We start from the raw sequence: 24840 nt of genomic DNA on the forward strand, positions 1-24840 counted from the left end.
AAACTCATACAAATGGAGAGTAAAAAAATGGTCACCAGGGGTCGGGGATGGGAGAAATAGGTAGGATACAAATTTGTAGTTAGTTCCAATATGAGTAAGTTCTGGCGACTTAATATACAGCACAGTGACTATGGTTCATGTATACCTGAAATTTGCTAAGGGAGTTGATATGGTTTGACTGTGTTCCCACCCAAATCTCATATTGTTGGTCTCATAATCCCCACATGTTGTGGAAGGGACCTAGTGGGAGGTAACTGAATCTTCGGAACAGTTACCTCCATGCTGTTCTCCTGACAGTGAGTTTTCACAAGACCTGATGGTTTTGTAAGGAGCTTTCCCCCACCTTCACTCTGCCCTTATCCATGTTGCTACTATGTGAAGAAAGACCTGTTTGCTTCCTCTTCTGCCATGATTGTAAGTTTCCTGAGGCTGATTGTAAGTTTCCCAGCCCATGGAACTGTGAGTCAATTAAACCTCTTTCCTTTATAAATTACCCAGTCTCAGGTATGTCCTTATAGCAGCATGAGAACAGACTAATACAGTAAACTGGTACGAGGAGTGGGGTGCTGATGTCAAGATACTAAGAAATGTGGACACAACTTTGGAATTGCATAACAGGCAGAGGTTGGAACAGTTTGGAGGGCTCAGAATAAGATAGGAAAATGTGGGAAGGTTTGGAACTTCTTAGAGACTTGTTAAATGGCTTTGATCAAAATGCTGATAGTGATATGGACAATAAAGTTCAGGCTGAGGTGGTCTCAAATGGAGATGGGAAACTTGTTGGAACTGAAGTAAAGATAAGTCTTGCTATGCAAAGAGACTGGTGGCATTTTGCACCTACCCCTGAGATTTGTGGAACTTTGAACTTGAAAGAGATGACTTAGGCTATCTGGTAGAAGAAATTCTAAGTGGCAAAGCATTTAAGAGGGAGCAGAGCATAAAAGTTTGGAAAATTTGCAATCTGACAATGTGGTAGAAAAGAAAAACCCATTTTATGGGGAGAAATTCAAGCCTGCTGCAGAAATTTGCAAAAGGAATGAGGATCCCAATGTTAATCACCAAGACAATGGGGAAAATATCTCCAGGGTATGTCAGAGACCTTCATGGAAACCCCTCCTATCACAGGTCTGGAGGCCTAGGAGGGAAAAATGCTTTCATGGACCAGGCCCAGGGCCCTGCTGCTCTGTGCAGCCTCAGGACATGGTGCCCTGCATCACAGCTGCTTCAGCTCCAGCTTGGCTAAAAGGGGCCAAAGTATAGCTCTAGCCATTGCTTCAGAGGGTTGAAGCCTTAAGCCTTGGCAGCTTTCATGTGGTGTTGGTCCTGCAGGGGCACAGGAGACAAGAATTGAGGTTTGGGAACCTCTGCCTAGATTTCAGAGGATGTATGGAAATGCCTGAATGTCCAGGTAGAAGTTTGCTGCAGGGATGGAACCCTCATGGAGAATCTCTGCTAGAGCAGTGTGAAGTACAATGTGAGATTGGAGTCCCTACAGAGAGTCCCACTGGGACACTAATTAGTGGAGCTGTGAGAAGAGGGCCACCATTCTCCACATATCAGAATGTAGATCCACTGATAGTTTGCACTGTGTGCCTCAAAAAGCTGCAGGTACTCAATGCCAGCCCATTAAATCAGCTGAGAGGAGGGCTGTACCCTGCAAAGCCATGGGGCAGAGCTGCCCAAGGCTGTGGGAGCCCACCTCTTGCATCAGCATGACCTGGATATGAGACATGGAGTCTAAAGAGGTATTTTTCAAACTTTAAGGTTTAATGACTGCTCTATTAATTACAGACCTGCATGGGGCCTGTAGCTCTTTTGTTTCGGCCAATTTCTCCCATTTGGAATGGCTGTATTTACCCAGTGCCTTTGCCCCCATTGTGTCTAGGAAGTAACTAACTTGCTTTTGATTTTATAGGCTCAAAGGAGGAAGAAACTTATCTTGTCTCAGATGAGACTTTGGACTTGGAGTTTTGAGTTAATATTGCAATGAGTTAAGACTTTGGGGGACTGTTGGGAAGGCATGATTGTGTTTAGAAATGTGAGAACATGAGATTTGGGAGGTGCCTGGGCAGAATGACATGGTTTGTCTGTGTACCCACCCAAATCTCATCTTGAGTTGTAGTTCTCATAATCCCATATGTTGGGGGAGGGATCCAGTGAAAGGTAATTGAATCATGGGGTCAGTTACCTTCATGCTGTTCTCATTATAGTGAGTTCTCACAAGATCTTATAAGGGGCTTTCCCCCACTCCCCTTTGCTCTGCATTTCTCCATGCTGCTACCATGTGAAGAAGGTTGTGTTAACTTCTCCTTCCACCATGATTGTAAGTTTCCTGAGGCTGCCCCCATCCTGCAGAACTGAGTCAATTAAACCTCTTTCCTTGATCAGTTACCCAGTCTCAGGTATATCCTTATAGGAGTGTGAGAATAGACTAATATAGGAGTAGACACACACACACACACACACACACACACACACAGTTGATATATACCTTAATTAGCTTGATTGTGTCATCATTTCACAATGTATATATATTTATCAAAAATCACATGGTCCATATAATTTTTGTGAGTTATATCTCAATAAAGCTGGGGGAAAATAATTTGGAGTTACCTTGGGACTGTTTGCTTTCTTAAGAGAAGTGATTCACAGAACATCCTCCAACAGCTCAGAAAGAAGCTACCTAGGGTGTGTCTAGACTCAGGGTGGTTGTGGGACTCTGGGAAACTACAGCCACCAATAGGTGGATGCCCAGCTGTCTGGACTGGCTGGACAGTGGGTCAGAGCTACCAGGAGTAAACGCTGATCACCTCTTACCCTCTCACTCTTTGAGGAGGAGAATGCCACCACATTGTCAATGGCCTTGGTGCTCCTTGGGCTGGGGGTAGGGAGTGGCTTAGGATGACTGCGACAACCACTGTGGAAATATTGTCCCTCACTCTACTGGTCAATGTACATTATGGAACTAAGTCTTAGGTGCTCATACTTGACCAGATGACAACACAAAATTTGACAGGGAAAAAAGTCAAAAGATAGACTGCCACCTGGTTTAAATGTGGTCATTCCTGGACCTCTGTGTATTGTCATGTGAAGAATCATATTTCCCTCCTCACTCCTATATGCTTTCAGTTCTTCCTTTCCCTCTCTATTCTTTCACCTTGTTCTAGAAAATACTCTTTAGATGGCTGAACAATAATAGACTAACTGTATAGGTGATGAAAAATGAAATCCCACATTCTATTCTCCAATGTTAAGTTCACTCTTAATTATGTTGGCATGATGAGTTGACACAAGAAACAGAGTGCTCATATACTCATACCAGGCAGTAGTGGTTACTTAGCAACAAACTGGAAACTGTGTTAAGTAGTTCTTGTTCATGTCCAGGTTCATGTGTTATAAAGGGCTGGAGTCACTGTTGAATGTGGATGGACATTTTGTGCATGCATTGAGTTCTATAGGCTCTATTGCAATGTAGTTACCTAACAAAGAGTTTGAAAGGCTGCAGTATTCCTGAAATTGTTTCATGGTTCTAGAGCTAATTTTAAAAACTTCTCTTATCTGCTTATATTTGTCATTAACATATTCTTTGAGTTATAACAATTTTCCTAGAGTAGCATAGAATAGCTATTTTTAAGATCTTAGTTTCTAAATTCATCAATCCCTCTTATTTTCTGTTGGTTGCTTCAGTGATCATAGCAAACATGCTTTAATTTCAATTTTACCTCCTGCAGTAGAGGCTCAGAGAGGAGAAGAACATGTCCAAGGTCACACAGCTAGTGAGGGACAGGACTAGGATTAAGCCTGAAATCTGCCCACTCTGTCATGTCTATGGTATTTGTAGGAGGTTTCTAGTTTGAAATTAAACCATTAGAGTGTAACTTCTAAAATATTGTAGCCAGGGTGTTTGGGGACGTCTGTGATGTATGTTATCACTCTCCCAATTTCAGCATCAAACAGTCACTGTTCTGGCAGCCATTCTCTCTGGATCAAGACGTAGGAGAGAAAAAGCTAGACTAGTCTCCACTGTGCACCCTGCCTGCTGTGTCACTGGTGTCTTATTAGTATGTGCTGAATGAATGAATGAATGAATGGTTCCAATCCCATTTACCACCAAGGTTTAAGCTTGCCATGAAAACTGAAGCAGAACATATGGTTTCTGCTACCTAATACTCAGATTTTTTTTTCTGTAAATGATGCCACTTTTGCATGTTACTAGAGAATTATAAATTCTCATTGTTCAAATTATTGTTCTCAATAATTATTGTGGTGACACAGGGAGAGAAACAGAGCTGCTACCTCTTATGAAACTGAGCCAGTGTGAGTCAGGAAGGAGCATCAGCAGGTATTGTGGTGAAACAGGTGGCAGCGGACTGCTGATAGCTCTGTTTGCCAAGACAAACGCTATCCCAGGGCATGCCTTTGACGAACTCTGCACTGTCTTGCTGAGAAACTATGTAGAAGCATGTATACGTCAACTCACTCTGTTTCCTCTTGAATGTGAGTTGTTCTGACATAGGCTGATTTCTGAGGCATTTTGAGTTTTTGGGGCCATGGCATCTATTTATAAGCTGGGTCTCCAAATATAAAGGAACAGAAGCCCTGCATTGCCTCCCTCTCCAACCCATATCCTGGGACAGTGCTCTCCTTGGGTGCATCCTATCTCTCCAGTTGTACCCAGATGTAAGGTTAGAGAAATCCTGTGCTAGTCAATCATTATTCACTCTTTTATCATCTATTCATTAAACATTTCTTCTTTTAAAAAAGCTCTCTTATAATAAATAGTCATCAATTTCTTGCCAAGTGCCAGACACTTGGGGGAGAAGTAAAAATGGGAATGTCATTTTTCACAGTGAAGAAGCCGCATCCATGGGACACAGTGCCTTTGTCTCTAGGGCCAATTGTCTTGAAGATTTATTAGCAAAAGAGAAGACTTTACCACTCAGCAATGCAAACTTGATATTGAATATTAGACATCATCATCCTTAAGTCTCTTTTTTTTTTTTTTTGAGACAGAGTCTTGCTCTGTCTGCCAGGCTGGAGTGCAGTTGCACAATCTTGGCTCAGTGCAAACTCCACCTCCTGGGTTCCAGTGATTCTCCAGCCTTAGCCTCCTGAGTAGCTGGGACTACAGGCATGCACCACTGTGCCTAGCTAATGTTTTTTTTAATTTGTATTTTTTACATTTAAAATTATTTATTCATTGTTTTGTTATTTTCCTCATAGGTTATTGGGGTACAGGTGGTGTTTGGTTATATAAGTTCTCTAGTGATTTGTGAGATTTTGGTGCATCTATCACCTGAGCAGTATACACTGTACCTTATTTGTAGTCTTTCATCTCTGGCACCCCTCCCACACCTCTCACTAAGTCCCAAAGTCCATTGTATCATTATTATGCCTTTGCGTTCTCATAGCTAAGCTCCCACATGTCAGTGAGAACATATGATGTTTGGTTTTCCACTCCTGAGTCACTTCACTTAGAATAACAGTCTTCAATCTCATCCAGGTTGCTGCAAGTGCCATTAATTTAGTCCTTTTTGTGGCTGAGTAGTAGTCTACCATATATATATATATATATATATATATATATATATATATATATACCACAGTTTCTTTATCTCCTCATCAATTGATGGGCATTTGGGTTGGTTCCATGATTTTGCAATTGCTTCTATAAACATGCATGTGCAAGTATCTTTTCATATAGTGACTTCTTTTCTTCTGGGTAGGTACCCAGTACTGGGATTGTTGGATCAAATGCTAGTTCTACTTTTAGGTCTTTTAGGAATCTTCACACTATTTTCCATAGTGGTTGCATCAGTTTACATTCTCACCAGCAGTGTAGAAGTGTTTCCTATTCACCACATCCATGCCAACATCTACTGGTTTTTGATTTTTAAATTATGGACGTTCTTATGGGAGTAAGGTGGTATTGCATTGTGGTTTTGATTTGCATTTCCCTGATCATTAGCGATGTTGAGCATTTTTTCATATGTTTGTTGGCCATTTGTAAATCTTCTTTTGGGAGTTGTCTGTTTATGTCCTTAGCCCACTTTTTCATGGGATCATTTTTGTATTTTTAGTAGAGAGAGGGTTTCACCATGTTGGCCAGGCTGGTCTTGAACTTGTGACTTCAAGTGTTCTTTCCGCATTGGCCTTCCAAAGTACTGGGATTACAGATGTGACCCACCACACTCAGCCACCATGCTTAAGTCTTTCCACTGTGATGCCTTTCTTGTGTCTTGGGTATCTTCTTTCCCTGACAGGGAAAGACTTTTATCCCTGCCTCCTGATGACTCAGGGAATGTCTTGATGGCCAAAGATTCATTCATGCAACCTCCTTGAACAGCAAACAGCTACCTTAGTTGTGATTCCCTGCCCTTCCTGTCTTTTGTAAGAGAAAGGAGTGAATGGTATTAAGATTTAATTTATCCGTGGATTTAAGTTATGTCACACACTTTCTCCTCCCCACCCTCCACTCCTGCCCTGACCCTTAGAAGTAATTTCTGAGTAACTACAATCAGTTTTGGTTTTAAACCACATATATTTGCATTATATGCAGATGCTCTTAACAGTTTGTCTATCTTGTTTCTTGTCTTAGATCATAAGCTCATCTGGGCAAGGGCTGCACCCCATTTACATCCCTTTTGTTCTCTCTTAGTTCCAAGCATGGTGCTAAGTGAACAGAGCAAAGCTTTAGAAATATTTTTGCTAGATTGAAACAGGGTTTGCATTGGGTTTGAATAAAGGGGTCATTTCCTTTATGCAACAGAGCAGAGCATGCAGGACAGGAACTAAAAACGGCCTTCCTTCAACTTTGCTTGTTGAAGAAACTGATGAATAAAGCTGGGATAAAATGCTCAGAGAAGTAACAAGTGGGTGGCATGGCCAGCTTATACACCAACCAGTAGTAAGTCCAGAGGCAACTGGGCAGGACTGTTCCCATTTATAGTTTTGAAATTCAAATTCCAAAACAAAATATTGTGCTGGCCTAAGAAACCAAGAACCCCATCCTCAGAAACCAATGGATGAGAGAAGTTTTCTCTTCCTTAGAATAAATAATAATATTAGCAAACCCTTTGCTCTAGTTTGGCTGTTTGTGCCCTCCTAAACTCGTGTTGAAATTTGATGCACAATGTTGGAGGGGGGGTCCTAATGGGAGGTATTTGGTCATGGGGGTGGATCACTCTCGAATGGCTTGGTGCCATGCATGTGGTAATGAGTTCTTACTGTATTAGTTCCTGTCAAAGCTGGTCATTCAAAAGAGCCTGGCATCTTCCCTCTCTCTCTTGCTTCCTCTCATGTGATCTCTGCACACATGAGCTCCACTTTGCCTTCTGCCATAAGTGGGAGCAGCCTGAGGCCCTCATCAAAAGCAGATTTACGTGCCATACTTCTTGTACAGCATGCAGAACTGTGAGCCAAACAGACCTCTTTCCTTTATAAATCTCCCAGCCTCAGGTATTCCTTTATAGTAACACAGATGGACCAAGACATCCTTATGATAACACTTTCTATGCTGCAACTGCTGTCCTAAACATTTCACTTGTACTAACTCATTTAGTCCCATCAACTCTTTAGAAGTCAGTTATTTACCCCTTCTTACTTCCTTTAAAACTGTTTATTTGCTTGCTCTGCAAGGGCTGGGACATTTTCCAGAATAATGAAAGGAAGAAGAAATGAGCTTTTTGGAGACAGGCACTGTGTTCCCATCTTGTGACCCCAGGGTTGGCTACATAATTTGTGGGGCCCAGCGCAAAATAAAAATGTGAGATTCCTTTCTCAAAAAGCAGAAAAAATATCATTAGAGATACTAAAATATAAAGCATTTTCCTTTCTTCCCTGGTCTCTCTCTTTCAGCTTATTATGCATATTTTATTTATTATTTAATGTTGTAAGTAAAGAAAAATTTAAAACTTTAAACCATGAATTTCAGCATTCAACTTTATGTTACGCAATGCCATTTTAAAATGCAAACATGAGTGCATTTAACTAGTTTATGGAACCATGGAATTTTGTAGTTTGCATGTGCCCCTGTATTTTATCTTATTCTTACCAGACAGTGGAAATGCTGCCGAAAACAAGCTCATCTATTTTCCTTTCACTTCTTGACATGTGCATGTTTCATCAGCTCTCTTTACCTTTCTCTTGCAGGGAGGACCGAAAGGAAGAGGAGCTCTGGGCTCCTTCTGTCCTTCCCTTCTAAGCATCACCTTTGGTGGGTGTGATTGGCCAATGCAGGGAAGCAGCACCAGTAAGGGTCATCTTGCCATGGTGTTGGTTAGAATGATATTGCCTTCTTTCTGTGTTTGAAGCAAGTCTCCTAGTTTGAATAGAAATTAAGAGATCTGAGCAGAACACACTTACCTTGGTCACTTTGAGCCTCTCCGAAATCCCATGCCTGTGGGTCCCCAGATCTCTAAGTTCACGGGGCATCGTGGACACTTTGGGTAAGGAAAGGTGGACACGCCTTGTACTTCCCTCCTCTGCTCACAGACATGCTCCAGCGTCCCATCGGACTTCACTTGCAAAACACAAGTTCAAAGATAAAATTGTTGAGAATTTCAGGATGGCCACAGCAGGAAACCAAGCTGAGGGTCCCTCTCAGCTCTGGACCCTGTACAACTGCCCAGGTCATCTACCTATGAGGCTGGCCTTGCCCAGCCATAGGAAGTACTCGATAAATACTTGGGTAATGAATAAGCAAATGTTACTTCTTAAGCACAGGCCTCATTAACCAAAGCTCAATCTACTAATGGTAGACAACACAGATATATTAATCCCTCAGATAATTTTTTTTTGAAAAAAACTCCTGAGCCAAGAGTTTTAATCTTCTTTTCTTTTCTTTTCTTCTTCTTTTTTTTAAACAGTTTCACTCTATTACCTGGGCTGGAGAGTGGTGGTGTGATCTCAGCTCACTGCAATCTCTGCCTCCTGGGTTCAAGCTATTCTTGTGCCTCAGCCTCCCCAGTAGCTGGGATTACAGGAGCCCACCAACACATTCAGCTAATTTTTATATTTTTAGTAGAGACAGGGTTTCACCATGTTGGCCAGGCTGGTCTCGAACTTCTGACCTCAAGTGATCCGCCCACCTCGGCCTCCCAAAGTGCTGGGATTACAGGTGTGAGCTATCGCGGCTGGCCTAATCTTTTCTTGTATGAGATTGGTTAATCAGCTGCAATTCTGAGTAGTTTTGAGTTTCATCAACTCCATTTTTTGCTAGAGAGAAGGGGATGGAAACTGATGAGGCATGAATAATTCATGGTGGGGGAAGCAGGCCCCTGCAAGGGAAAGATTAACTCTTGTTGCATACTGAATTTGATGTCTCAATAACCACTGAGGTTTGGAAGGGCTAGTATGAATGAATATGCTGAAGAAACAGTATTTGAAAAATTTGAGTCTGTTGGGTTGTATCTGCATGCCCAGGGCTTCCCTAGGGGGATCTCATATTAATGCCAAGGGGAATGAATGCCATTTATTCCCCAAAACAGGGGCTGAAATGCAGTTTTCTCAAAGAAGGTAAGTGGGAAAGAGATCAAGTAACAGATGCCTGGAGTCCTAACTCCATTTCCTCTCTCTTCTAAATAAAGTGCACTGTTATTACAAGAATCAGATTTATACTGCATTTATTCATTCGACCAACATTTGTCATCTGCCCACTGTATGCCAGGCACTGCGTTGGGCACTGGGACTTTGAAGCAAAATTCAGCCAAGTCCTTGTCCTCCAGAAGCCCCCGGTGTATCTTGAAATGAGAACTGAAATGATGATGGGGTTGGGAGGAGTTAGGTGTGTAACCCTCCCATCTCCTGGTGCCTTGGTAAAATGACCATAGACATCTGCAGCATGTGGATGTTGGAGGAAGTCATTTTACCCTACAGAGGTTGGTGAAGCTGTGATTGCCATGGCAACAGATTAAATGGAGCTGGAACTTGGGTGTGAGGGCCCCAGCTGTGAGCATTGCTTCCTCCTCCTCTGCCTAAGTTCTAGGCTGACGATTCTTGCTTACTGCAAAAACTATTTTCCTGCTTGTGGGATTTGCCTGGAGAAGAGTGAGCAGATGGCAAGGGGCTGCTGGGAAGGGGAGAGGGTAGTAGAGACACTATAGGTTTAGATAGAATAATAAGCTGAGGCTGAGTGCAGTAACTCACGCCTGTGATCTCAGCACTTTGGGAGGTGGAGGCAGGTGGATCACTTGAGGTCAGGAGTTCAAGATCAGCCTGACCAGCACGGTGAAACCCCATCGCTACTCAAAATACAAAATTAGCTGGTGTGGTGGTGTATGCCTGTAATCCCAGCTACTTGGGAGGCTGAGGCAGGAGAATCGCTTGAATCTGGGAGACAGAGGTTGCAGTTAGTGGAGATCACACACTGCACTCCAGCCTGGTGACAAGAGTGAAACTCTGTCTCCAAAAAAAAAAAAAAAAAAAAAAAAAAGCAGCAGCAGCAGCAGCTGAAAGCCTAACATTTATTAGACTCCCCCGCCCCTAAGGTGCCAGGCCCTGTGCTATGCTTGTGGCTGCATCTCATCTGATTCTCATGGTAACTGCATGGTTGACAGTCCTTTTTCCTCCACTAGACAGATGAGGAAATTGAGGCTCAGATGGGCTATAGATAGATTGTCCTGTCAGATCCCAAAGCCAGCACTTTTAGTGGCAGATTACAGTGGCTCTGAAATGCAGGTCCAGTGTATCTGGGAGGTGCAGCGGGTGGAAAGGCTAAAATGCAGATTCCTAACTCCAGCTGTGGACCTACTAATCACAGTGTCTGGGGTGAGGCCCAGGAATCAGAACTCAAAGAGATCTTGGAGGGTGCCTGGTCCAAGTGAGGACTGGAGAGCAGAAGCCACTTGTTCCAGGTTCCAGGGCTAACTAGTTAGGATTAGGACCCTGGCCTTCTATGGCAGCTCAGTGGGCTTAGAGCACGTGGAGTGAGGTTTTCAGAACCAGAACAAGATATGGTGGGTCCAACCATAGAAAGTTGTCCTTCATTTATGATGACAAGACTCTATTGAACTGGTGCTCCAATCAAGAAAAAGAAAAGAGAAAATCCCTGAACGGTGCTTCTTATATTTTCCTTCCAGCATTTGTCGGCAAGGCCAACCCACTTCCCAGCCTAGTCACCAGGGCAACCATCACCCCCACCTTGACAGGCAAGTGCAAATGCAGCTTCTTGCACCCACATCCAGGGCCATGGGACCCAGCCCTATAATCAGTCTCCCACTGCCTCTGTAGGCAGCCAGCAGCAACAGTCACACACACTCCCTGCACTCCGGGCCTATCACCCCATCATGGTTCTGCAGGCACCCCCTCCCCATGCTCACACACCGTTTTCTGCTTCCCTCGCCCACTGCCTCCCAGGAGACAAATGTGCAATCTGCTCCTGGCGTGTATCATCACCTTTGGAGGGAGGAATCTGCCCTCGAGTCGAGGCACAGCCCAACACACACAGCCTACACATGAGAAAAAAAACACCCCTTCCCGGAGAAGGGGAGTGGTGGCAGCGAACGCCCTCTCTCCCTCCAGAGACAGCTGAGGGGGCGGCTGGAGTTTAGGAAGAGTTTGCAAAGTGACGAGCAGATGAGTGGCTGAGGCAGCTGATGGGGAGGTGGTTGGGGGGAGTTGGGCATCCACAGCCTGTTGCTAATGAAGCAGCTCTGGCTGCCACTTGAGATCAGAGCCTCTTCCATAGCCACAGACACCTGGAGTTATACCCGGCAGGGAATGAAGCTGGGCTCCTTCTTCAAGGTCCCTGCTAGAGCAGCTATATCAGACCAGGCTGCCGGTGACATGGATCCTCTGTCAGGACTTCAAACAAACCAATCCAGCTCCCTGGGTCCAGGGCACCTACCTAAGTGCCCACCTGCAATACTGCACTCATCTGAGCTCTCTCCTCAACTGCTGAAGCCCACCTGTGCTTCTGACCAGCTTTCTCGCGGCCTCTGTTCCAGATGCTCCAGCTGTTCCCCTCACTGATGCCCTTCCCCATCTCACCTGTCTTGGACACATCCTGGGCATCTCAGGGTCTCCAGGTTTCCCTTGTCTACTAGGCTCTGAGCCATTTGCCCAGCCTGCGGGGATCAGGGCTGCGGTCTTCATGACCTTCCTTCCTCAGGTCCCTGGAGCCTGAGGCCAACCCCTTCAGGATCCTCCATCCATTTCCTGGCTGGAGGCAGTCTTCCTCCTGAGGGGTTGAGCCCCGGAGGCTGCTGAGCCAGGTGAGAGCATTCCAGTGCAAGGGAGTTAATCCCAAGAAGCCAATTCTGACCAACGGGAGGTGGCAGGAAGCCTGACAGGCTTCCTCCCATGGACAGTTCCCCAACCTGCCTGGAGACGTCCTGTGTGGCCGGGCATCTGGCTGTGCCTAATGGTGAACTGAGGCCTGGTGGGCAGCATGGTGCCCTCTATTTGCTTCCCTTCCTGCCCCACCTCACTGCACTCTCCCTCATTCCAGTTGCCCTGGGATTTTATTACCCCAAGGAAGCATTAACACCTAATAAGCTTCACTGCAGACTGTTTTCTAGGTAACCCAGCTACGCTGGCACTCATATTTAAATAAAACAGAATTCTTGTTCTGTATTATCTAGCCTAATTCCCTTATTTGACAGAGGGAGCTGAGGCTCAGAGAAATTAAGTGGAGAAGGTATGTCTATTGATTACTGTCACAAACAGTTCACAAGCATCTGCTATGCGCCAGGCATGATTCTAGGCACTGGGAATGCAGTAGCGAATAAAATGGACAAAATCCCTACCATTATGGAACATAATGTGATTCCCAGTCACACATTCCCATCCAGGCCTAGGAAGTGCCCATGGGAAGGGTTCCTACCACCTCCTGTTGGTCAGAGTTGGCTTCTTGGGGATTAACTTCCTTGCACTAGAATGCTCTCACCTGGCTCAGCACCTCTGGGGCTCAACCCCTCAGGAGGAGGAATGCCTCCTATTAGAGGAGAAAAAGACCATAGACAAGGTGAATGAGTAAAATATTCAGAATGGTAGAGTGTTCATTGCTGGTGGTGATGGTGGGCGTCATGGGTTGAATTGTGTTCCTCTCAAAATTCGTATGTTGAGGCTCTAACCCTTAGTACCTCAGACTGTGACTATATTTGGAGATACAGCCTTTTTAAGTTAAAATGGGCCCTAATCCAATAGGACTGTGTCTTCATAAGAAATTTGGACACAAAACCAGGGAGGTCTGCACACAGAGTAAAGGCCATGTGAGGCCCTGGCAAGAAGGCAGCCACAGGAAGCAAGCCATCCTGCAGATGCCTTCATCTGGGACTTCTAGATTTCAGAACTGTGAGAAAATACATTTCTGTTGCATAAGCCACCCAATAAGTGGTATTTTGTTATGGCAGCCTTAGCAAACTAATACAGTGAGATTTTAATTTCATGAAAGGCATCCCAAGTTGGCCTCATCGAGAAGATGACATTTGAGCAAAACCCTAAAGGAGATGATAGAATGTTATTTGAAAATCCAAGGGAAAGGCATTCCAGGCAGAGGGAATAGCAGGCTCAATGGCTCTGATCTGGATCATACCTGGACTGTTGGAAGAATAGCAAAGCAGCCAGTGTGCATGAAGGAAGCAGAGTGGGTGAGGGAGAAGTGGAAGGACATGAGATCAGAGGGGTGAGGGCACGTGGAAGGACATTTGCTGTATGAGATGAGAAAATTGCAGGGTTTGGGATGGGAAGGGGGAAGGAGAAATTTTGTCTCCAAGGCACATTTGGCAATCTCAAGAAACATTTTTCATCATCTTCCTATGGGGAAGAGGGTGTAGGAGAGGTATGACACTAAGTAGGTAGAGGATATCTTTCAATGCACAGGACAGCATTTTCCTCCCCTCTCCAGCAATTACCAGGCCCACAGTATCTGTGATGTCAAGGTTAAGAAACCCTGGTTTCAAGCCTGTGGTGACTAGGTCTGACTTTTGTGTTAATAGGTTCACATTGGCTATGAACTTTAGAAGAGGAAAAGCAGAAGCAGAGGCACCCTTGATCCAGGTGAGAAATAATGGTGGCTCAGACCAGGGTGGTAGACAGCCTCCTAATATTCCAGTTTATTGTTCCCTGCCTCCTCCCTCTTTCTCTTCTCACTTTCTCAATGAACATTAACAGGGCTCTCACTATGTGCTAACCATTGTGTCAGGTGCTGGGTAGATTCCAAGGGGTATGGCCCACTAGGAGCCCGGCCTAGTTCACCTAAGATCCAAGCTGAAGAGAACTGCAGAGAACAGCTGCTGACTTGGGAGGCAGACTTCGTGACGTCCACTTGGAGCTGCAGATGGAGCTCTGGGGCAGTTGTCAGCAAATGCCATCTACTCAGACATTAATGAAAGGACAGAATGAACACTGCGTGGGTGATGTCATCATCTATCCAGCTTCACAAGCCAAAAAGTTGGAAGTCATCTTTACTGCCTTGGCCTTCCTGACTTCCATGCACCACCCCCACCGCCCATCTAAACCATCCCAGTTACCTCTAAAACTTCTCTTGAATCTGTTCACATCTCTCCATCTCTATAGTAATGATTCTAGTCCAAGCTACAGTCATTTCCCACCTGGTCCCTGTTGTCACTCTGTGGCCTGCAATCTTTATTAGTGAGGATAGTCAATGCTGCAGAAACAAAAAGCACGATCTCTCAGTGGCTCAACACAAAGAAGGTTTATTTCTCATTTACACAAAAGTAGGTGGGGTGATGCTCCTTTATCAGTCTAACTACCTGTATTTTTTCCATAGCAATTATCCTAGTTTGTAATGATATATTTGATTGTATGCTTATTGGATTAGATTGATTTTCATTGTTCTCACTAGGATGTGTGCTACCTGACAGTAAGGCCTACACCTAGAACAATGCCTATAATATAGCAATAATCCTTGAAATATTTTTGAATGAATGAATGGATAAATGAAGTGGCTAAACTATAACTGGAAAACATATAATTGTCCTGATCTAAAAATATAAAATATTACTTCATGCATAAAAATTATATGTAATACATATTGATATTTTAAGCATAGCAATAAAATAAACAATCGTGTATCACCAATTCAAAAAATAACACATTACGTATGCCCTCTGTGTGTCCCTCCCTGATCACATCTTAGTCCTAAACGATAGGTTGCATTTTGTATTTACCATTCCTCTTCTTTTTTTGGTCATTTTAACCACATATAAATATTACATATTATTGTTTTAGAATATTGTGTAAATGGTGTCACATGTAGATAAACTTTAGCAATTTGCATTTGTTGTTCAACATGTTTGTGAGATTTGTCCCCACTGAATTACGTAGTTGTATATTTTCACTGACAGTTTTCCATTGATTGAGTATAATGCAATTAGTTTAAGTATTTAAATGTCTGTAAGTGTTTGAGTTCTTTCCAGGTCTTTGCTATTACAATGTGCACTGCTATGAACATTCTTGTGCATAGTTCTTTGTGCAAATGTGTGAGAGTTTCTCTGGTGTTTTACGAATTAATGCCAAATTATTTTCCAAAGTGGTTGTACTAGTTTACACTTCCATGAGCAGTATGTAAGTCTGCCTCTTGACATTTGCAAACATTTGATGTGATCAGATGTTTAAAATTTTGCCTGTGTGATGGGTATGTAAATTTGCCTTCCCACTTTTATTAGAGAGGGTTGAGCTTAATTATTATTAAGGTCATGTTAATTATTCTTAATTAAGGACTACTGAGATTGAGCTCCTTTTCATACTTGTGATTGTTTTTCTGTAAAATGATGGTTTATATATTTGTCCATTTTCTATTTAGTTGTCTTCTGATTTTTTTTTTTGAGGTTCTTGATTCTGGACAATAATTCGTCTGTGATTAATTGGTTGTAAATATGTTTTCCCAGTTTACGATTTGTCTTGTCAGGGTCTTTGTGGCGTATTTTTTTGATAAATACGAGTTCTTAATTTTAAAGTAGTTAAATATTTTTCTTTTTTTGAGATAGGGTTTGACTTTGTCACCCAGGCTGGACTTAAAGTAGTTAGATTTATCAATGTTTTATTTTATGGCTTATGCTTTTAAGAAAATTTTCCCTATTCAGATGTCATAAAATTATTTTCCTATATTTTCTTCCAAAAGTTTGAAAGATTTGCCTTTCATATTTCAGCATTTTATTCACCTAAAATTGTTTTTTTTGTGTGTGTGTATGATCTGAGGTAGAAACCAAGTTTAAGTGTTTTTCTCACACAGATCATTGTATTAGTTTCCTATGGCTGCTGTTACTAATTACCACCAACCTAGCAGGTTAAAACAACATAAATTTATTATCTTACAGTTATGGAAGCTAGAAGTCTGAAATAGTTTTCACCGGGCTAAAATCAAGGTATCAGTAGAGCTGCACTCCTGGGGAGAATTTTCAAGTTTTTTTTTTTTTTTTTCCAAATTCTATAGGGTGCTGGCTTATGGCCCCATTTCATATTGAAAACCAGCAGTCAGCCAAGCTTGGTGGCTCATGCCAGTAATCCCAGCACTTTGGGAGGCCAGGGTGGGCCTTGAGTCCAGGAGTTCCAGACCAACCTGGGAAACATGGTAAGATCTAATTTCTACAAAAAAAAAAAAAAAAAAAAAAAAAAAAATTAGCTGGCATACAGCTGTAGTCTTATTTACTCAGGAGGCTGAGGCAGGAAGATAATTTGAACCTGGAAGGTCCAGGGTGCAGTGAGATCCTATCTCAGAACAAAAAAAAAAAGTAGCAGTTTGTATCCTTGCATGGCATCACTCCGACACTGAACTTCTGCTTCCCTTTTTCACATATAAGGTCCCTGTGATTACAGTGAGCCCACAAAGGTAAACTAGAATAATCTTCCTACTTCAATATCCTTAAATTAGTCACATTAAAATTCTTTAGGCCATGTAAGGTAACATGCCCATATGTTCAGGGGATTAGGATGTGGACATCTTTGGGGAAACATTATTTTGCCTCCCATTGTAATCAATTGATTCAGCACAACTTCTTGACTCTGTTCTGAACCTAGGTTCAGAAGAACACTGGTCTGGTGGCAATAATAATAGTAACACTTGTGTCAAGAATGTTTCTAAGCATTGTATGCATATTCTCATTTAATTTTCACAACACTTTGCAGTAAGTACTACTATTATTCCTAACTTAGAGATGAATAAAGTGAGCAACAGAGAGGTTAAATACTTTGCTAAGGATAGGAAGCAGCAGCGCTTGACTCAAACCCAAGTACCTGAGCTTCAAAGTCCATGTGCTTACTTAGCACCACGCTATTTTATTTTTTGACAGGGTCTCATTCTGTTGTTCAGGCAGGAGCGTAGTGATGCAATCTCTACCTCCTGGGCTCCAGCGATCCTCCTGCCTCAGCTTCCCAAGTAGCTGTGACTACAGGTGTGCAACCACCATACCTAGCACATTTTGTTTATTTTTTGTAGAGAGGCTGTATTGCCAGGGTTGGTCTTGAGCCCCTGGGCTCAAGCGATCCTCCCACTTCAGCCTCCCTAGTAGCTGTGAGTACAGGTGTATGCTGCCATGCCCAGCTAATTTTTGTATTTTTTGTAAAGATGAGGTTTCACTAAGTTGCCCAGGCTGGTCTTGAACTCCTGAGCTCAAGCAATCCACTTGCCTCAGCCTCCTAAAGCGTTGAGATTGCAGGCGTGAGACACTGCGCCCAGCCTATCCGCTATTTTTAAATGAATAAACAAAGTGGATAAATCTAGTTTCCCTTAGCTGTGTGTTCATGACTAAGTCACATAAATTCTCTGAGCTTCAATTTCATTATTTGTAAAATTAGAATAGTGATGCAGCTTTTCTGCACTCCACGGGGATGCTGTGAGGGCACGTTGAGACAACATGCAGGAAAGCAGTTCAGATAAGGAAAATAGAGCTCCAAGAGTCATTCTGCCACATGTCACTGGCATAGCCAAGACTGGGACTCAGGTTTCCTGGCAGCCAGGCTGGGCAGGCTACTTCCACTACACAGTGGTAATTAGAGCAGTTACAGATTCCAGTCATCAAACTGAACATTTTCCCTTCATCAACCTCCTGCCCTGTAACGGCCAACATTAAAGATACATCTGTATATTCAATCAATCCTTCATTAAGAACGTCCTCCAGTTTTAGATGATACTGTTACAAAATCCAAATGTGAGATACTACTTCTTCGCTGGAACAGGGTAAAGCTGACAGGTAATATTTTGTATCATTTACAAATCAAAAGACAGAGAATTTCAGAAATTGACAGAAAAGGGGCCTGTAAGATATTTGCTTAGGAAAACCACCTTGTCATGTGTTTGCTTCTTCTCTATCCTCATCCCACCATATTTCTGTGCCCTTCTAATTCACTTCTCCTTAGTAAAGTAGGGATTAGAAAACCCGAATTTTAGCTGTGGGCATCATTACTGACCATTTTGCTTTGAACTTCAAAGGCAAAATTGAAAATAAAACAGGCAGGAATGGGAGATTCACTCTACCAGATCTTAGGATATATAATTAAGCCATAGCAATAAAATCAGCACAGCAGTAACATAGGAACAGATCTGGATCAATAGAATAGCAACAAGAGCTCAGAGACAGACATGTGTGTCTCTAGGGACTTGGTATATGATACAGATGCCATTACATGTGGATGGGAAAAGATGGATGGTTTGGCGGGTGCTGCTAGGAAAACTGGCTCACTAAATAGAGTTAATAATAATACTGTATTCCTGACCACACTGTATGTAAGGTGAACCCCAGATGGATTAAGACCTGTGATAGGTAAAAGTATGAAGCCAAATAGAGGAAAATGTAGAAGAATATTTTGTGACTAATAGGTGGGAAGAGATTCCTAAACAAGATTAAAAAGCACACTCCACAAGGCTAAAATTTGATGCATTAGGCTAAATGAAAATTAAGGATTTCTCCTCAGTGGTAACATAGAGAAAACCAAGCTAACAGGATGCATGAAAGGTTGAGAGAAATATTTGCAATGTTTGTCTAAAGCTGACAAAAGATTAATATTTAGAACACATAAGAAACTCAACTCCTCCAATTCCTTCACACACACAAAAAAATAAATAAAATCCAGCAGCAAAGTAGGTAAAGGATGTAAACAGATAATCACAGAAGGAAAACAACCCCAATGGTTCTTAAGTATATGGAAACATGGTTAACACCACCAATAAAATAAATACAAATCGAAATTACAATGTGATACTACTTTACTGATTTCAGATTGACATAAATTAGGACATCAGATAACGCCAAATGTTATCAGATAAAATGGGAAACGGGTATCTTCCTACCTTCATGTGCCATTGGTGTGGGTGTGTCTGCAAAGCCATCTGGAGGGCAACATGACAGAGTGAAGCCAAGCTCTGTGGACCTCATGACCCAGCGACTCGATTTCTTATGTTCTGTAAGGGACACGTCTAACACCCATTTCAGCGTGGTCTGTGTAGCAAGGAACTGCTGGCGGCCTCACTGTCCGCTATCTGAGGAATTGGTAAGTAGAATATATTAGACACAGAAACCAAATACTATATTATTGGTCATAATTAATGAACTCGTTGTATAGTGTCACATGGATAGATCTTCTAAGACAGAAAAAACAAGGAACAGAATGAGTTCTCATCACAGCGCCATTCACGTATGTTAAAAACAGACACAAACCATGTATCTTTTGAGGCTGTATACAGTGCAGGAACTGGGACATACCTTAATTAAGAAGAGGGCGCATATGGCGGGAAGAAGAATGGGTGTGGAGGAATGAGTGGAAAATAAAAACAAAAAAGGGGCCTTGCTGACTGACGAGCCGAAGGGTATCAACATAACTTGTTCCCGAGGTCTAAAACAGTAGCCCCAATCCCCCTTCCATCGCTTCCCATTCTTAACAGAACCAAGTGCAAGGGACTCAACGTGGCTGTCCAGAGCAGGGCTTTTCCCCAGCGAGGACCTAGGTCCTATTCCTCTTCCACCCACCTCGCCAAGTCCTGGATGCCAGAGCCCCGAGCTCTACTTTGACTGCACTTCTCAAACCCAACCAAACACACCCAGGCTTCAACCCAGACGGGCTTGCTCTAATTATTTATTTCTTTTTTTTTTTTTGAGACGGAGTTTCGCTCTTGTTACCCAGGCTGGAGTGCAATGGCGCGATCTCGGCTCACCGCAACCTCCGCCTCCTGGGTTCAGGCAATTCTCCTGCCTCAGCCTCCTGAGTAGCTGGGATTACAGGCACGCATCACCATGCCCAGATAATTTTTTGTATTTTTAGTAGAGACGGGGTTTCACCATGTTGACCAGGATGGTCTCGATCTCTCGACCTCGTGATCCACCCGCCTCGGCCTCCCAAAGTGCTGGGATTACAGGCTTGAGCCACCGCGCCCGGCCTAATTATTTCACTTAGGAAATCCTTATCGGTCGCTAAGATTCAGTTTAAATGACTCTGCTCCAGGAGGCCTTTTCCGAATGCTGCCCTTGCCCAAAAGCTAGCCCTCCCCTCTCAGCCGGGCACCCCATGTCCTAACTGCTTATTTGGGGCACTTAGCCCTCCTCCAGGGTTGGAGCTGTGCCGAGCGCGGGGTCTAGGTCCGCTGCCCGCCAGCTGGGGTGGGCGGTCCTGGGAATAACTGGACAGTTAAGTCAGCAGGTGCAGCCGCAGCCCGGTCAGCTCCCTCTCCTCGGCTTCCGCTCTCATTGGCTCAGCCTACCCGCCCCCAGCCCCCGCCCCCAGCCCGCCTCTGCCGGCTGCGGGAGGCAAAAGGCTCTGCGCACGCGCCGCGGGGTGGGGCGCCCTCGGTTGGGGGCGTACGGGGGTTAAGGAGGGGGGCGGGGAGCGGGCGCAGAGGGGTGGCGGAGCTGCCGCGTAGCTGCGCGGCAGTTGCGTCCGGCCGCGTGTGCGCGGCGCCCGGGAGGGGGCGGGGCCGAGGAGGGCAAGGCGGCGGGCACCCGCCCCTGGCCCCGCCCCCGCAGCGCGCCCGCGCGCCTTGCCCCGCCCCCTCGCAGGGCCCGCCCCGCCCCCTCGCCGGGCTGCGCTCGTGCTCCCGCAGCCCGCCAGCCTCACGCTCGGCTCCTGCGGCCGAAAGCGGCAGAAAGTCCTGCTGGTGGGCGGCCGCGGGGCTGAGCGCGTCCGGCATCCCGGGGCCGCTCCGGCCCTGGCGGCGAAGGTGCCCGGCGGTCCATGCATCCGCCGCCGCTCGCCGCCGCGATGGATTTCAGTCAGAACAGCCTGTTCGGTTACATGGAGGACCTGCAGGAGCTCACCATCATCGAGAGGCCGGTCCGCCGGAGCCTCAAGGTGCGCCCCGGGAGAAGACCTGCCCTCAGGGCGTCCGGCCGCCTTCCTCGCGCGGCCCCGCGCCGGCCTCCGCCCCACCCCGCCACCCTCCCCTCCTCCGGGCGGCCGGGACCCTCTCAGTCAGACCGGCCCCTCTGTCCTCCGGTCCCTGTGGCCCTAAGCCAGCTCCTCCCGGACCCTTCCTCGGAGCGGACTCGGCCCTCTCAGTCTGGAGCCCCGTCCCCAAGAGACGGGTCCCTGTCCCAGCCCTGACCGGGCGCCGGCCCCGCAGCCCTTGCCCCTCCCGAGGCGTCCGAATCCCCCCGTCCCACCCCCAGGAACGGCCGAGCCCCAGCCCTCGGGGCAGCCCCGGCGTCCTCAGTCGCGGGCCCCCTTCCTTCCGCCCCCCGCCCCCGCGGGAGCTGCCCCTCGAGGCCGCAGCCCACTCCTCCCCGGTCCTCTCCTGGGCTCCCCGACCCCTGGTCCGCTGACGACGCCCGGGTTCTGGCCCCAGGCCCACCCCTCGGTCCACACCGCTCCTGCTCCTCCCCCCACCTCCCCGGGCGACCCCACCCGCGTCCCATCCCCTCACCCCCAGCCCACCAAGTCAGATCAAGCTCGGGTCCCCTTGCCTTCGAGGCAGCCCGGCCTCCCCTCGCCTCCCAGCTGGCACCCTTTCTCAGTGTCGTCCTGGTTCCGGTCTTCAAAGCCCTCCGATCCTTTGCCGCCATCCTGAGTCACCGCGCATCCTTTCCTCCCAGCCCCTCCAGGACTCTAGCTGGGACCCTGCTCCCCAGCCCCTTTGAGGGAGTCAACCTTCAGCTTGTTCCCCCCGCCCCCACTGGCTCCCCCACCCCGCAGAGTCATCTTCCTCCGGGAGGTACCTGCCCTTAGCGCAGGCAAACCTAGTTTACGGACCCCCTTTCTCCTGACCTTCGCTTAATAAGCTGCTTTAGCTCGTCTAACTCCCACCTGCAGCAATATCTCAAATCTCTGGTTTACTTCCAGCCCCCGAGTTTATTTTCTTCCCTCCCCCACTCCAGATCTTGTCCTTTTCATGCCCACTCGTCTGCAGTCTTCATACCCCTTTTAGCATTTCGTGGGGTGGAAAACGCTGGAGAAATAGCCTTGAGGTCTTAGAGATAAAAAGTGTGTGTATTTATTCGTTTTATAACATGCGTATGAAATGGATTTCAGCCAAGGTTCTGAAGCCACGATGTGATTCTCAAGCTGCAATCTAGAAGCTAGAAGAAGAAAAACAGAAAAAAACAGTCCCCTCCCAAACTCGGCCACCCAGTTAGAGACCTCCGTGATTGATGTCGCCCGGTATCCTCAGCTCCTTGATTAGTTTTCATTGTTAATGCTTAATTGTGAAACTTTTTCATTAGTTTATCCTGATAGAGGTTCACTGGGAGGTTGCGGGGCAAGACTGACCCAAGGTTTGTGGTGCATAATGTGTATTTTACCCTTGACAGACACCAGAAGAAATAGAAAGATTGACAGTTGATGAAGACCTCAGTGATATTGAAAGGGCTGTTTATCTGCTCAGGTATTTCCTAATCATTCTGTGAAATTGCTCTTTTTTCCCCCCTGTGGCAGCATAGATGAATGCTTTCTGAAATGTATGTCCCCGTTATGTTCAGATTTACTTAGCCACTTGAACAGAGTACTTTTGTGTGCATAGTACTTAACTGTATTATAAATTATATTTGGCTATGGACTTACGAATTTGAGAACCCAAATAAAATACGTAATTTATAGAATGTTGCTTGAAGGAGGAACAGCAGATGGTTTGAGTTGAACCTCATTTTTTTTTTTTTTTCTTTTCTGGCTTTGGTCTTTCTCATGTAAGATTCAGTAAGTTTAGATGAGACGAGTACACAGTGATTAAAGTTCATTGTAGAGTATGAACATTATATGGGATCTACTATATGGAAAAAATCCACAAATGTGATAGTTAATTTTGCTGTTCACAATGTCCTGTTTGTATTACTTTTGCTATGCAAGCTTTATGATTTTGTCTGAGGGGTTTTAGAAACTTAGTTGGGCCTACTGTCGCTTAAACTTCAAACCATCTCACAGGCTCTACAGAATTGCTTAAGGCAAATAGTTACTGCAAATATTTACAAGATTTTTCGGAACTATTTAAAACATTGCCTTGTAGACTGAGCATCTTAAAAACTAATGCAGTGAACATTAATGATGTTTTAACTAATTGATGAAAATCCTTTAGAAACAGAAATTTCCTACAGCATTTTGTGTATATTTATGTAAAAATTTTTCACTAGCTTACACAGCATTTTTTTCCCTTTTGGCAAATTAGTCTTCACTTTCTCGTTTTCCAGAATCAGATTTTGAAAGCTGATGTTATTTACCTCCTAGGATATTTGTTGTCCTTGTTTCTTTAGCTCAGCGCCAGTTTCAGGTACTGGCAAGTCTCTTGTTCTCCTTTCTTGTTAATAGATCATGTTTCCAGTCCCGTGTTATTTGCTGAATGATCCTTTGAAAAAAAAAATCCCTCTCCAGGTCTTCAATTTTCTTAATTACTTTTTTAGTCTACTAAAAGTGGCATCATGAGTTTCTGTTCTAACTTTAGTCAGAATATCAGCATATCTACCATGTAGACCATTTCCTCCGATAATTGTATCATTTAGAAATGTTTCTGCATCTTAGACTTTATGTTGATGTTGTTTTCCCCCATCTTTGGGGTGTCTGTGGTAGCATGCTCTCATCATTTGTACCTATTTACTTAAAAGAAAACTTCTATTTATGTGTGAATTCAACAGTATATGTTTTGGGTGTTTACTGAGAGAATAATTCAACTTTTAATCCATTTTCATATTTTATTTTGTTATATTTAGAATACTTTATTCCTTAATAATGACCATGTTTATTACGGTGAACAGTAGTTGTCAACATTTGCCTTTTTCCACAGTTCTTTTACTCAAAGTAGATAGAAAATTGAGAAAGTGTGGATAAATGTGTTTTAATCTACAACAGTAAGCTCCTGTTTATTCCTACTGAATTCTTTTCTTTAGTATAAAAACTGGGTTAGAATTAGGAAATGGAGAGTCTTGCTCTATTTACTTGTGATAGAAGACACCATATTCTAGATATCAGTGATAAGATTTCTTTTTTAGGAAAGCTGATTTGTTTTCCATTTTGCTTTTATTGTTTGTTAGCAAACCAGGATGTCTGAGTTGTCTTTATTTCTCACACTCAACATAAGTTTCGCTCAGTTCTGGAATTTACAAAGCCCTTATAGAGACAGATGGGCCCTCTTATTCTTAGACAAGAGAGTTTTAAAAGAGATTCAATATCTCCTTTAGTTTCTTGTGGCTCATCTAACTTGAAGGAGGTTTGTAAGGTGGCTCAGAAGGAAAACACTAGTTTGGTTGTGTATGGGTTCTTCAACTGAGCTCTTCTTTTGTATCCCTACCATCTTACCACCTCCTGGGGGAATGTGGGGTTTCACCTTAGTTCAGCTTAGGGAGGAATAATGCCAGGAATGCCTGAAAGGGTCTTTCTTCCTTGGGATTCAGGGGAGGGGACAGGATTGTTTCATAGAGATGTTCCAAACTTTGCCTCTGTTTAGGCCTTCTCATCTTCTCTCATGTACTG

The 24840-nt window shown here is 44.5% G+C and overlaps 1 protein-coding gene and 1 long non-coding RNA gene across 10 annotated transcripts in view; one reads left to right on the plus strand and one right to left on the minus strand.

The window, feature by feature from the left end:
• LOC141583586 (uncharacterized) overlaps window positions 1-20632 on the minus strand; it is a 45534-nt gene extending 24902 nt beyond the window's left edge. For all 4 annotated transcript variants that reach the window (XR_012516245.1, XR_012516244.1, XR_012516243.1 and 1 more), the window contains exons 1-3: window positions 19662-20632; window positions 19250-19438; window positions 8365-8521 (exon numbers count right to left, since the gene is read on the minus strand). This is a non-coding gene — a long non-coding RNA (uncharacterized LOC141583586). The remainder of the gene's footprint in view (window positions 1-8364; window positions 8522-19249; window positions 19439-19661) is intronic.
• Window positions 20633-20945: 313 nt separating this feature from the next.
• PPP4R4 (protein phosphatase 4 regulatory subunit 4) overlaps window positions 20946-24840 on the plus strand; it is a 118915-nt gene continuing 115020 nt past the window's right edge. Inside the window, exons 1-2 of one of the 6 annotated variants that reach the window (XM_039469132.2) lie at window positions 20946-21240; window positions 22695-22768. In XM_039469132.2, coding sequence (XP_039325066.1) covers window positions 21124-21240; window positions 22695-22768 — 191 coding nt within the window. In that variant the 5' untranslated portion in view covers window positions 20946-21123. Of the gene's footprint in view, window positions 21241-22692; window positions 22769-24840 lie in introns of those variants that run through there. The other 5 variants (XM_039469133.2, XM_074393550.1, XM_039469134.2 and 2 more) reach the window with 5 other exon arrangements.

The sequence above is a fragment of the Saimiri boliviensis genome, chromosome 2, assembly GCF_048565385.1.
Source record: "Saimiri boliviensis isolate mSaiBol1 chromosome 2, mSaiBol1.pri, whole genome shotgun sequence".
Lineage (NCBI taxonomy): Eukaryota > Metazoa > Chordata > Mammalia > Primates > Cebidae > Saimiri > Saimiri boliviensis.